General features: G+C 51.0%; 3 protein-coding genes across 3 annotated transcripts; all 3 read right to left on the bottom strand.

Annotated features, from left to right (window-relative positions):
• Positions 1-1,122: 1,122 nt before the first annotated feature.
• On the bottom strand, positions 1,123-3,876 carry ENH_00011320 (hypothetical protein, conserved; the record flags this gene model as incomplete). Its single annotated transcript, XM_013578871.1, has 10 exons — positions 1,123-1,154; positions 1,334-1,399; positions 1,547-1,691; positions 1,830-1,916; positions 2,102-2,257; positions 2,659-2,793; positions 2,897-2,996; positions 3,096-3,229; positions 3,466-3,749; positions 3,864-3,876. The coding sequence occupies 10 exons, from the start codon at positions 3,874-3,876 to the stop codon at positions 1,123-1,125; spliced, it is 1,152 nt and encodes a 383-aa protein (XP_013434325.1).
• Positions 3,877-8,358: 4,482 nt separating this feature from the next.
• Positions 8,359-9,435, bottom strand: ENH_00011310 (hypothetical protein; the record flags this gene model as incomplete). The annotated part of the gene is made up of 1 exon (XM_013578870.1): positions 8,359-9,435. The coding sequence occupies one exon, from the start codon at positions 9,433-9,435 to the stop codon at positions 8,359-8,361; it is 1,077 nt and encodes a 358-aa protein (XP_013434324.1).
• A 643-nt stretch (positions 9,436-10,078) lies between these two features.
• Positions 10,079-12,209, bottom strand: ENH_00011300 (hypothetical protein; the record flags this gene model as incomplete). The annotated part of the gene is made up of 4 exons (XM_013578869.1): positions 10,079-10,476; positions 10,633-11,521; positions 11,706-11,935; positions 12,108-12,209. Coding segments are annotated over 4 exons (1,619 nt in total), but the record flags the coding sequence as incomplete, so codon positions are not given.
• Positions 12,210-13,526: the final 1,317 nt, after the last annotated feature.

The following is a 13,526-nucleotide window of genomic DNA, read 5'->3' as shown; positions in this document are numbered from 1 at the left end:
AGAGTCGGTAAGCAGCCCTAAATTATCGCCGCCAACTCATAAACACACAATAATGCCCTGATGGAGCCTGGGGTTTCACACTGTGGTCTACTAAGACGGCCACATTGCCCCGTGATAGCCTTCCAGGTCCAGGAAGTCCACGGGCGAGCGACACGCGAGCCCGTGGGATGCTCAACACTTTCCCCATATTGACCAAAAACGACGAACACTTTTGAAGAGGAGCACGCTCAAAGCGGGCTCTAAAATGCGCCGACCGAGACGTTCTAGGCAGTTCCAAGTAGCTACAGAGAGGCAAGAGTTCTAGCAAGCAAAAAGCTAGGACGCTTCACGTCTAACGAAAGTCAAGTAAGACGTCTCAAGCGGCAGAGGACCAAAGGAAATTCAACAGCCTGCCTCTGTGCAAGAGAACCTCGTGAACTCAGCATATGCTAAGCTTCTGGTACACGAACCGAGCTCAAATTCTAACATCCGGGTACCCACTGACACTAGTTCTAGTGTGAACATCCCGGCTTTGCCCGAAAACTTAGTGGAACTGTCTGGAAACTCAACCAGCTAAAAAATACAGTGTACTACGGGACTCCGGGGAACTGAGCCTCAGAGGCTTCGTTTCCTCGTTTTCAACTCAATAACTAGAGTCTACAAATGACACCTATGTAGTCGGCCAGCGTCCGTTGGTCAAAAAATGCCACGAAACAAGCAAAAAGTACGAAGCGCTACACTGGTAGAGAAGCTCCCTAGTCTGTCTGCATGCATCCACCGTAGTGAAGCCAGGGCTCATTAGCATACGCTCTCTGTTGCCACACGTGCTGCTCCTATTGCACCCCTTGCAAGCGCTCGCAATGGCAACTACCCTCTACGGTGCACTGAAGATCTCATACACAGCCTTGCCTAGGTCCATTTCCCATCTATAAGGTACGCAGGTTGCGTCAGTAAAGCTTGCTGAAGGCTAGTTCCTTTCTCTTTACTATAAGCCGTCGGCGTCCGCTCTGGTGTCAAGTGTTAGCTTTCACTTAGTTCTAATAGCATCACCAGATGCACTCTTCATATCTGCCACCCAACGCATGGGAGGAAAAACAATGTCCAACTAAGAAACAGCAGTGAGATAGCGGGAAAATGAGGAATTCAGCGCTTTAATATTGGCTTGACTCGGGATTCTGCGGAACACAGCCGCAGAACAGACACCCACGAAGTTAGTAACTGCCAGTATAAACTCCATCCAGGAAGTTATTAACTGCCAGTATAGACTCTTTAGCTGCCATTACCCTGGACCTCATGCCGCTGTGAAGCCACAGCCGCAGAGGCGCTAAGCAACCAGCACAACCCCGGTCCTCACCGTTCCCTTCATGCTGCACAATGTGGACGGTAGCACTAAGGGAAATGGCATCCAACTGCGAGAGTCCTGCAGGATGACATGAAGTGCGTAATAATACTATTTATTATAAACACAAATTGCACGGACGCTGCATGTAAAGTATTAAACTAGGATACCAATAACAGCAACCTTGGAACCATCGTGGTGACAGCTCCGTACGCAGACAAGGCGTACGCGGCAAGAGGTCTGTAACTGCCTGTCTATACCCTGGACCCAGATTGGCCTGTAGGGGGTTCCGCTCAAGGTACAGCGTATCCAAAGATGGAAGAACTTGCAAACAGCGGATCTTTTCAAGTGTCTCCAGCTTGTTGTCATTCAGCTGCAGCAAAACCCATAGTAGCACAGGTAAGTCGTCTATACATAAACCTCGGCGCCATCTACAGGCCTGAAGAAGGGACGAAAGACTCCGACAAGAAAGCTGCAAGAAAAGCGGAGACAGGAAAGGCCTGTACCTCACCCACAGGTCCTGCAGCTTCGAAAGTGACGCCACAGCTTCCAGATCGTCGATTCTGTTGCAACATAAATCAAGAACCGCCAGTTCCTCCTGCAGCAGCGCCAGCCCGAAGGCTCAACCGAAGAATATACGCTTCTTTCTATAAAAGCAAGAAACGCTCACGGAAGGAACGCACCGAGCCAGCTGCATGCAGACTTACAGCTCCCTGTGATACGAGAAAAGAGGAAAAGGCAAAACAGCTGCACAATATCAGGGAAAAGAACTGTTTAAGCTACCAGTCGGTTGATCTCTGCGGGCGGGGACGGGAGATTGTTGTGCGACAAGTACAATTCTCGAAGTTTCGGGCATTTTTCAAAAAACCCGATATTCCACTCCTCGATGCGGTTGGACTGCAGGCTGACACGGCCTAGCAGGGGCAAAGACGGCAATTCCTAAGGAGTCTCCAACACAGAGAGACACCACCACAACTGCATAGTGATAGCGAAAACTTTCACTACCTCGCAACAATTCCAGGAGCAGTCTGCCCCACCAGTAGCAGAAAATGCGGCAGTAGCTTATGTACAACGGGGCTGTTGGCATAGAGGGCACTTCATCAGGACACTCGCTAAAACGAAGACCGTTTTGGGTCCCCACATAGCGGGCTGGTGCCCCGCAACGCAAACCTCCACCGAATGGCAAGCCTGAGTTATCCAAAACTTCTAATCTAAGCCTTCAACAATTGAAGGCATCCAGCGGCACTCACCAGTCCTTCTCTAAAGGTACACATACCAATGAGGCCGTAACATACGCTAGCTTTAGTACATAATGTAGCGATGCAGCAGACACAACCCACCAAGCGCGTTATTTTATTCCTCCCTAGCCACAGCTCCGTGAGCTTTGTGAGATTTTCTATGCCCTCCACTAAGCGAATTCGATTGGACCCCAACTCTAGCATGCGCAGTTCCGTCAGAGTTGAGAGGCCTTCTATCTACGCGCAGCCAAACGTACGCAGCACCGAATAGCCAACGCTCTTGACTGCTGCTGCTGCTGTTGCTGCTGCTGCGTGTGCTGTTGCCTGTGGGGGGCAGCACCTTAGTAATTTTGTTATTCGAGAGGAACAATTCCCTCAGGTTAACTAGTGTCTCGAGGTTCTGAATCCGTCTTATTCCGTTAAAAGATAGATCCAAAATCCTGAAGAGAGAAACAACAAGGCAAATGTGTGCTACACTTATGACATGCTGCGCCTTTTAGTTGGCCGAAGTTGGGGCTAGTAGAAGAAATGGGAGCCACCTTAGATTTGTTAGGTGCCGAATGTTGTCTATGCATTTGATGTGGTTTTGATAAAGAACCAGCTCCTCCAAGGTGGGGCCTTGCTCCTCCAAGCCTTCAATAACAGTCACTTCATTTGCAACTAGCTCAAGCCTCTGTTCAGAGAAAGCAAAGGTACCAGCGGAAGGAGCAACGCCACAGGAACTTGACGAACTTGACGTGGATTTCGTCTCTAAAAAGTAACCACCGAACAATGCTCCACCGCTGAGTGCTGTACTCTGCTGCTTCGTGTGTGCTGCCGTGTATCTACCCGTGATTGTCTGTCTCGAGTGTCTGGCTGTCTCGTTGCTGCTTTGCGTCTGCTGCTCGTCTAACGCCTATCTGTATTTACTCTCAGTCTTTTGAGCTCCTTGAGGTTTTCAATTCTGAAAATTCGGGAAGCCTGAAAGGAGAGTTCTTCATCATTGGGATCCACGGGGATATCGATTCCTAACCGTTGCGCATGCACGATATTGGCTCCCTCCTCTGCTGAAGAGATGTCTGAGCCTTTACATGGGCATTCCTTCTTTTCTGAAGAATTTGCTGCATCTGAAGACCCTGTTTCGTTGGCTGCTCCTGCGCCTTCGTCGTTCACAGGACGGCTAGCCAGGGTCCCCTCCGTTCCCTCGCTGCCCTCTACGACATGCGACAGAAAACCAGACGCTGGCGGTGAAATAGTTGATGCTTCAGTTTTCAAACTGTTAAATGAGCCAAAATAGTGCTTAGGAGAACGACCTACGTCGCACTCACCGGCTGGGTTCATCGCTCACAGAGCCAGCTGCAGCAAAGCCAGCAAGGTAGCCTTCTGTTGAAAATAGCACTGCTAACAAGAGAATGACGGGTGGGAAAAACTGCATAATTAGAGCAGAGATGCAAAAGCGGAGGCACACACCGCAGGCGACAGTCAACACCAACCACACATGCACTGCCAGCAAGCCCCATTTCAGGCCCGAACGAAAACGGCGCTGTCGTGCCAGACGACTTTCATTTACAATTTTGAACAAAATACGGGGATGATACTAAATGAGGACTAGTAAAAGCCAGCGGAATAAGAGGCTAGGCCCGCTAATGTCTTGTCAGGGGCGGCTTCTCCTCCACGTCTGAAGCTATTGTATTATCCGAATCATGGCTACTCAGTACGCCAAGGCGCTGCCAGCACACGTCTACTTACGGCTAGCTGCATCTACTTACTTCCAGCCCCACCTGCTTCCCAATTGATGAGAGGCGCGGCCCGCCACCGCCTCGTCTAGCCTTTGTATATAGTCTTCTGTACTTTGCACTCAGTTTTATCTCTGCTTCAGCTCTACCTCCCACCTGCACCGTACACTGCGTTTTGGCATTTGCGCAACACTTGGCTCCTCGCTTTTGGTCCTTAACGAATACAGCAATCAGTGGCAGTTTAATTTGGAGGTCAATCGAGCAAAGTTCCATAATGAGTCTAACGAGACTTTATGGATTGATGCAGGTTGGACAGTAGCACACAGCCACAGAAGCAACCATACGTCAGCGGTAAGATAAAGTTCCAACTAGATCATTGTGTTCATGCGGTGCAGTACACAATCCGTGTATTTGAGGGTTCACTTGGTGGCTGTATGAGACTTCAACGCTGCAAGGCGCATTCAGAGCAGAACAGGTTGCGGCTGCTCTACAAGGAGGGTCAATAACTCTTGAGCAAATTTTACACAGCTTTTGACTAATGCCTATCTAAGAGACTTTCTAGAACGCAAAGTAAGCACAAAACAGTCGCCTACGGCAGCCTTCACAAGCCACTGAGGTAACAACTGTATTCTCCATGGGGGTCTCGCAGTACGCAGCACAAGGCAGCCCCAAAACGGCCTTCAGGGCCATGTAAAAATATGTGGACTCGAATTATATTCAGAAGTGAGCTACATGGGAAGGGACTTAGACCTGGGGCTTTCAAGCCTAGTGTGCTTTGCATTTAGGTACTGGCGCTGGCATGGGGCAGCTGTAGTGTACAGGCACTACATTGGTTACCCCAGTGAGCATATAGTGACCTATTCCGTGGAAGGAGCACAATATAATGTAATATTAGTATTAAATAAGATCAATTAGGCAAGGAATAGGGTCAGCAGGCGACGAGTGCCAACTGCCCATCAGCGTCTCGTAGTCACTAAGATGCCGAAGCGCCAGCCCACCTTTGGGGGTCAGGCCCGGTGATATGTGATTTTGAAGCTAATTATTGGATATAAGAGGTTTTCGCGTGATTTATTGAGGATATATCTAGCAAAGAAGCCCACAGGTCTACACGTAGTGGCACCATCAAGTCCGCTAGTGCACTACGGTAAATCACGCGAAAATTTCTTAAACCCACATAGTTGACCCTTACGTTCACGATCCGAATCGATGCCAGTCAAATTGACATCAGCTCAAGGGAATTGTAGCGTTGAAGAGGGAAACTGAGCAAGTGCAGGGCTTTCTTGTCTATTTCCGCCTGTAGCGAGAGACTCCACCGGCAGCACAGTTGCTGCCCCACGGAATGGACGGCAGCTAGAGAACATGTCTCACAGTAGCACAGCTGAGGCTTACGAAGATGGAACTGAAACAATGCTACTAAGATACCGAGCTCGTGCATCGGACCTATCTAGAGAGGCCTAGCTTTTCGAAGATAGTTTTAACTTTGCGAAACCCGGCAAAGCCTATTGCTGCTGTTTTAATGCATTATTCACGTCTATAAGTCACGTCCATGAGGATGGCCTGAGTGAAAATGACTCCGTTCGGCATTGGAATACTCGTACAACGCCGCTGTGACACAGAACGTGGACAAACAAACACGCTGCAGCGTTGGGCTGGCTCACAGCTCGTCCCCCGTCGGCAGCATATTGCCTTGAGCTGAATACCTTATTTCTGCGGATCAGTTCGGCTAGAAACAAAATCGGAGAAACCACCTTAATGTGCGCAATGCAAAAATGCACTGGCTTGCAACCTAGAGCAATTGGACCACCAGCACATGTAAACCTAACTGATTAACCAGTAAACAATAAGTGATGGACGACGCCTGTCAGGCACTTCTATAGCCCGTCGAAGTTTTCTTTCTCTCACAAGGAAGTCGTGGCTCAAACACGGGAGATGGGAGGGTTGTGTTTCAGACCGTCTGAAGCGCAGCCCTTGACTCTGAAGGATATCTGTAGTGCACCGGGACTACAATAGGGCTTGCTGGTGACCTATAGAAGCTAGCTAGCTTGTGACCTACAAGAGATCATAACACAACGAGGACAGGACCCTCTTACTAGGATCGAAGTAAGGCAATTTAGACGTGACTGTAAATACCCGCAGATTGGGGATGGCGATAGCGCCAGCACCGGTGCAGGTCTCCTCCCCACAGGGCCTAGGAGGCGAGAACCCCAAGGGGTGGGGTTTTCAAGATAACAGGTTTCGAAAAACTATGAATAACTGTATTTCGTGATGTTTGGACTACTGTTTCGAGGAAATGCACCGAAGGTAGACAGCTATCTTAGGGGCACATTTCCTTGAAACAGTAGTCCAAGTATCACGAAATACATGTACTCAGTTTTTTTTCAAAATCTGTTTTCCTCAAAATCCCCCCACTCGGGGTTCTCGCTTCCTAGGCCCTGTGGGGAGCAGGCCTGTAGTAAACTGCGTTCTCTTTGGCGTCTACGAAGCTCCACTGCCCACAACTCGGGAGTTCTAAGAAATATTCTCTGCTACCGACGCATCGGTCGCGTAACGTCTACAAATGTATTAAAAAGACCGTTTTGTTTCGAATTTTCAAGCCCACATTTTCATGAAAGTCGTTTCTTCTTGTTCTTGCTGTGCTGGTCCGGTGAGGATGTGACGCGCACCTGTCCCGGCGTTGTCGGCAGCCCCAATCTTCCAGTGTTCGCAGGCATTTCTAGTCCATACATGTTAATTTGTTGATAAATTGCATTTGTATTTCACTAGTAAGGGGCTACAGCGCTCAATCCGCGTCTCAACCTCTTAACCGCCTATAGGTCATCAGTTAGCTATCCTCTATGGGTCACCAGCAAGCCCCACTGTAGTGCCTGCGCACTACAGATACCCACCTTGTGCAGCCAGTCCTCGGCATTTCTATTGTCTATTGCTTGTTTTATTGCTTTATCATCTTTTAGTCTAAAGCCATAATCTGCCCACAGTGTTTTGGTACTTTGCCTGGACGCCAACGGCTGAGGACCGTGTAGTGGTCCGTGATCAGTGGTGTAGTGCACAGCACCTACTGCTGCGACTACGCTGCTGCCTTCCCCCTTGAGTACGGGCCTACGATAACCGTTTACCTTCGGTGCATTTCCTCGAAACAGTAGTCCAAACATCACGAAATACAGTTATTTATAGTTTTTCAAAATCTGTTCTCTTGAAGATCCCACCCCTTGGGGTTCTCGCCTCCTAGGCGCTGTGGAGAGGAGGCCTGCGCCGGTGCCGGCGCTATCGCCAGCCACAATCTCCAGGTATTTACAGGCACGTCTAGTGTATAGATGCGAATTTGCCGACAAATCCGCTTACTTCGATCCTAGTAAGAGGGTCCTGTTCTCGTTCGGCGTTATGACCTCCTGGAGGTCGCCTGCTAGCTCTCTTCTATAGGTCACCAGCAAGCCCTATTGTAGTGCTTGTGCACTACAGCTTCCCCCCTTGGCGGACTGAACAGGTCTACCCAAAACACCTTATTTTTTGCCTTTTCAATTTTTATTCTCTTCTGAAGCTAACGCCGTGAGCGCATGCGATGCCCAGCGCTCCCTCTCCCCTCCTTGTTGAAGGCTGCCCATCCTGCAGGCGGCGGAAGGTGACGGACCCAAACCTGTACGCCTCGAAAGGACCAAGACTGTTTCGAGCCTGAAGACGTCTTCGTTAGCAGAAGCCCAAGCGCGAAGCAAAGCAGGTCAGCATGTAAGGTGGTGAGCGGGCTCCCATGTGGCTTGATCTTCACGGGTCCAGTGCCACTTCACGAGGCTTCATCTTCCGAGCCGCGTTGGCCCATAATATAATCCATACTCCCCTGCTGGATTTCCTGCTGCCCCGCGGATAGGAGGCCAGGCAGCGTCGGCTTCAGGGAGAACCAAGTCGGGAGGGCGGGGGCGGTGGGGAACTAGCTGCGAAACGTGGAAAACGTTGGGAGGCAGAGCGAGACAGTAAACGACGGTCCCTATGCGTTCTATGACTTCGAAGGGTCCCCGGTAACGGGGCTCGAACTTAGGGCAGCTGTTGAATGGGGTAAGTGCTTGCTACTGAGACAGACCTTGTCTCTCACTGCATGCTACACGGCTCGGCGTTTTGTGTCTGCGTAGTACTTCTGCTGCCATTTTGCCATCAGGATGTGGCTCTGTGCTCTATCGCAGAGCTGCCGGGAAAGCTTAGTCATCGGAGAAGTGAGCGTAGGAGCTAACGCGCCGACGATATCAAGGTTCACAGCAGTCAACGGATTCTCGCCAATCATGACCTCCAAGGGCGAAAGCTCAGGGGATAAATGACTGGTTCTGTTGTAAGCAAGTTCCAAGGCCGGAAGCAAACGCTCCCACTCGCGTTTTTCAGATTGGATGTAGGTACGAAGCATCTGCTCGAGTGTGCGGTTAATCCGTTCAGTTTGACCGTCGCTTTGGAGTTGGTAAGACGAGGAGATGTACCGTTTGATGTTAAAGCGGCTACAGAGTTGTTGCCAGAGATCCGACTGGAAGCGGGGGTCGCGGTCCGATATGAGTACCTCTGGAAATCCGTGGTAGCTAATAAGACGGTCTGCGAGAAGCTCCACGGTGTCTGCTGCTGTGAATGACTTCTTTGCAGGAACGAAATGAGCCATCTTGGTGAGGCAGTCGACCATGACAAGGATCGAGTCGGGCCGACCACGAGAGCGAGGAGCCGCGCGCGCTTGTTCTACTGCAAGCATCAGTGGCGTCTGTGGCGTGTCGTGCGAGCAGGTGTGAGGAAGACCGGGACGACGAGACAAGGCATCATCCACTTGATTGCGGGTTCCTTGAACATAAGTGATGTGCAAATCCGGGAAGTCGGTCAGGAAGTCTAACCACCGAGCAGTGCGTCCGCTCAGAGGCGTCGATGCTTGGAGTCGTTGGAAGTGGGTGAGAGCTTGGTGATCAGTGCAAGCCGTTACCTTGGAAACATGGAGCAAACGTGACCACTTGTCCAGGGCCGTGACCAACGCCAAGAGTTCCTGATCGTAGATCGAGTATCTCTGTCGTGCGCGGTTCATGACTTGGCTGAGGAAGCCGATGGGCTTGCCGTCTTGTTCCAGAACTGCTCCGATCGCATAACTAGAGGCGTCGATGTACAACGCGAAGGACTTCGTGGAGTCAGGGAGTTGTAATGTAGTCAAATCCATTAAGCGCTGTGTGAGCAGCCGCACCGCTTGCGTGTGAAGCTCTGTCTATTTGAAACTAACGTCTTTACGCGTAATAGCAACGAGCGGCAGGGCGACGCCTGCATATTCCGGTCCCATGAACATATGGCAGTAATTTATGGTACCGATGAACTGGCGCACCTGCGTCTCGTTCTTCAGCACCTCAGGCCAATGCCGTATGGCTTCAATTTTGTCTTCTACAGGTTTGATCCCCGCAGCAGAAATGGTATAACCCAAATATGTATTTGTTTGCCTTGTGAACTTGCATTTGTGGAATTTTGGGTAGAATTGATGTCTCAAAAATACTTCGGACTTGTCGCAGGAGGGGAACGTGTCAAGAAAGATAGGGACTATAGATAAGTACATCATCTAGGTACGCCATAATGCCCTGCCCTAAAAAGGGTTGTCGATAGGCATTAATGCTGGCCTGGAACGTAGCTGGAGCACCCTCGAAGAGCCGGATAACCGAACGGAAAGCCGTCTTCCAACGGTCTTCCTTAACCTGATGGAATCCTGTTTCAAGGTCCAAAGTGAAAAAATACTTGGCGCCTCCCAGCATCTCCAGAATGGTTTGAATGGGAGGTAGTGGAAAATCAGTGGCTATCATAAGGGCATTTAGAGCCTGCTAATTAACAACCATGCGCATCTTCCGCTCCCCGGAGCCATTATCAAGTTTGTCCACCATGATCGTAGGAGAGCAAATAGGCGAATATGTTGGTCCAATGCGGCCACTGTCCAATAATTTGGCTATCTCCTGTTTGTGGAATGTGAGCTGATCTGGGGTCATACGGTATATCGCAGATTTCGATGGAAGTTTTCCAGGCACCAGTAGGATATGGTGATCATGAGGGCGTTTCGGCGGTAATCCCTTAGGTAAGGTATCGGAAAAGACCGCTCGATACTCCTGCAACACCTCGATAATCTCACATGGAATAGCCTGCGCCTCTGTCGAATTTATCCATTCGTCGAATGGAGTGTGCTCGAGTTTTGCCACAGGCCAGGGCGACTCCTCTTCACCCTCCGCTGCCGTCAAGGCGGTGGAGGCAAAAGGACTACCCTAGCCGAAGGACGTGGGTTGATTCCCAAGTAACCTGCAGCAAAGCGCGCCTGGCCATTCATCCGAGAGCCTTGGGGGCACCGCCGAACCGGCTTCGGGCAAAGCCAGTATGAGGTGCAAACCGCGCAATGGTGCCCTGAGACTCTTCGTGTCAGCCGCCGCCTGACGAATGAGCGACTTGATCCGTGCCTTCGCCTTAGTCTTCGCGTGGGTCTTATGCCTTTTATGTGGCGGGCGTAGGAATATAGCTGCCTCCTCCGTTGACATACCCGCCACTTGTTTGGCCAATATCTCGTATGCTTGCTCTGCCGGGGTCCTTGGGTGGACTACAGTGGGATTGTTACCTTGCAGCTTTGCTTCACCAGTCCCAACGACCGGTAACTCGCACCACTGGTCATTCACATAGGTTTGGAGCTTGTCGGACTGGAAATACCAGGCCACCTTATGTTTCGTCAGCCAATCCAAACCCAAAAATAAGTCATAGGGAACGGCTCCCACTAAGAAGTCCCTGGAAAAGCGTGCATGTCTGAACCACAACGTCAATCCCGTCATAACCCGATCAATGCGTAATTGTTCACCTGTAGCTACAGTGAACTTATGCTCTTCTGGAAGTCTCTGCACCTTGAGCTGCAGTCGTTCGACTGTTTTGGGTCTAATGAAACTTCTTGAAGCCCCAGTGTCCAAGAAGGTTTCACACAGACTACCTGCGAGCTCAACGCGAAGCACCGCTGTCGCACCCGCATAGCGCAGTGCTCCCCCTTGGTCGCAAGGCTCTCTCATGCAAGTTTCCCGCCACCAGTGTGGCGCAAGCTCTGTTGAGTCTGGCCTGTAGCTGTCTTCTCTTGCCTCTGCAGACTTCCTGCTGCTAGCCGTCGTCGCGCCCGGAGCCTCTTCACTCAGGATCGATGACGACTCAGACTCCCACCGCGTTTCCGAAAGCGGCTGAGTCCCTTCCGCGTGCCCATTGCTCGTATCAGTTCCTTCCGCAGTGTTGAGGAGTTGGTTTCCCCACTGAAGGGAGACTGGAATGACATTGTGGCCTGTCGCTACCGCACACATCATCCCTTTGCCATGGCTACGCGGCCTAGAACGCTCATCTCCAACCACGCCTAGGCCCCCTTGTTTAATCTTTCCGTCTTCTCATTGCTAGGACGTGTGGGCTGCCTACTGCTCTTGTCCTCCGGCTCGGTCCGACCTCGTTCGTAAGTAGGACAATCCCGAGCATAGAGTCCGACACCGCCACACTTCTTGCATATTTCCCCGGAACGTTTGTTACGTTCTCTCTTGCTGGGCCAGACACGTGCCGGGTGTCCGCGACCCTGGTACTCGCAGCAGCTCGCATGAGTTCCCCCAGGGCGATTTTCGATTTCCTGGCGCCGACGGGGTCCGTTGGCTTGGATAGCAAGCCTGATGGCTCGACTGGTCCTGTACTGCACAGGCATTACAATAGGGTTTGCTGGTGACCTATAGAAGATAGCTAGCTGGTGACCTACAAGAGGTCATAATACGGAACGAGGACAGGACCCTCTTACTAGGATCGAAGTAAGGCACTTTGCCGGCGAATTAGCATGTATACTTTAGACGTGCCTGTAAATACCTGGAAATTGTGGCTGGCGATAGCGACCGGTGCAGGCCTTGTAGTGCGCAGGCACTACAATGGGGCTTGCTGGTGACCCATAGAGGATAGTTAGCTGATGACCTATAGGCAGATAAGAGGTTGAGACGCGGATTGAGCGCTGTAGCCCCTTACTAGTGAAATACAAATGCAATTTATCAACAAATTAACATGTATGGACTAGAAATGCCTGCGAACACTGGAAGATTGGGGCTGCCGACAACGCCGGGACAGGTGCGCGTCACATCCTCACCGGACCAGCACAGCAAGAACAAGAAGAAACGACTTTCATGAAAATGTGGGTTTGAAAATTCGAAACAAAACGGTCTTTTTAATACATTTGTAGACGTTACACGACCGATGCGTCGGTAGCAGAGAATATTTCTTAGAACTCCCGAGTTGTGGGCAGTGGAGCTTCGTAGGCGCCAAAGAGAACGCAGTGTACTACAGTATCATAGAAGGCGTCTCGCTTGGAGATGAGCTGCTCAAGGTGCGGCGCGAGATCCTACATCTTGACTCTGACATGCCGAGCTACCAATTTACTTACAGGGAGCCTACAACAGGATGGCTTATAACAAATAGTTAGCACGCCTGCCTATATCAGGTATGCACATCATGAGCAGAACACAACTTGTAGTGCGCGGCGCCTACTGCTGCGACTACGCTGCTTCCTGCCCTTCGAGCAGGTCTACTAACTACGCCTAGCATAGACACATTTCTCGGACTCTATAGCTTTATTCCATCGAAATACGACAATTCTTAAGTGTTTCAAATCTGTCTCGTCGATTCGCCCCCTTCTCGGAGCTCACCTCCTAGGCCCTATGGGGAGGAGGTCCGCATGGGCGCCGGCGCTATCGCCAGCCCCAGTCTCCACACAATTTCCGCACATTTCACGTATTCATTAGAACTGACTGACTTTTTTTCTTATTTTTTTCTTGTTGAGAGGGTCCTGTCCTCCTCCAGTGTCGCGGCCCCGTGTAGGTCGCTAGCTAGCTATCATCTCTAGGACACTAGCCAGCTCCATTGTAGTGCCTGTGCACTACAACTTCCCCCCTTGCCGGAATGAAGAGACCTACCCCAAAACACATTATTTTTGCCTTTGCTATCTCAGTGCTCTTCTAAAGCTGACGTCGTGAGCGCACGCGGTGCGCAGCGCTCCCTCACCCCTCCTCATTGAAGGGTGCCCGTGCTGTAGGAGCTGGAACGTGGCGGACCCGTACGTCTACGCTTCGGAAGGACCAATGTTGTTTCGAGCCTGAAGACGTCTTCGTTGGCGGCGGCGCCAAGCGCGCAGCAAAGCCGGGCAGCCAGTAAGGTGATGTGCTGGATCCCATGTGGCGTGATCTTCAGGGGCTCCGCGCCACTTCACGAGGTACTGGGCTGCATCTCCCGAGCCGCGTT

The sequence above is a fragment of the Eimeria necatrix genome, genomic scaffold (assembly GCF_000499385.1).
Source record: "Eimeria necatrix Houghton genomic scaffold, Enh_scaff134, whole genome shotgun sequence".
In the NCBI taxonomy this organism is placed as follows: Eukaryota; Apicomplexa; class Conoidasida; order Eucoccidiorida; family Eimeriidae; genus Eimeria; species Eimeria necatrix.
Note: the sequence above shows the minus strand (reverse complement) of the source record. Positions and strands in the feature narration are given on the sequence as shown.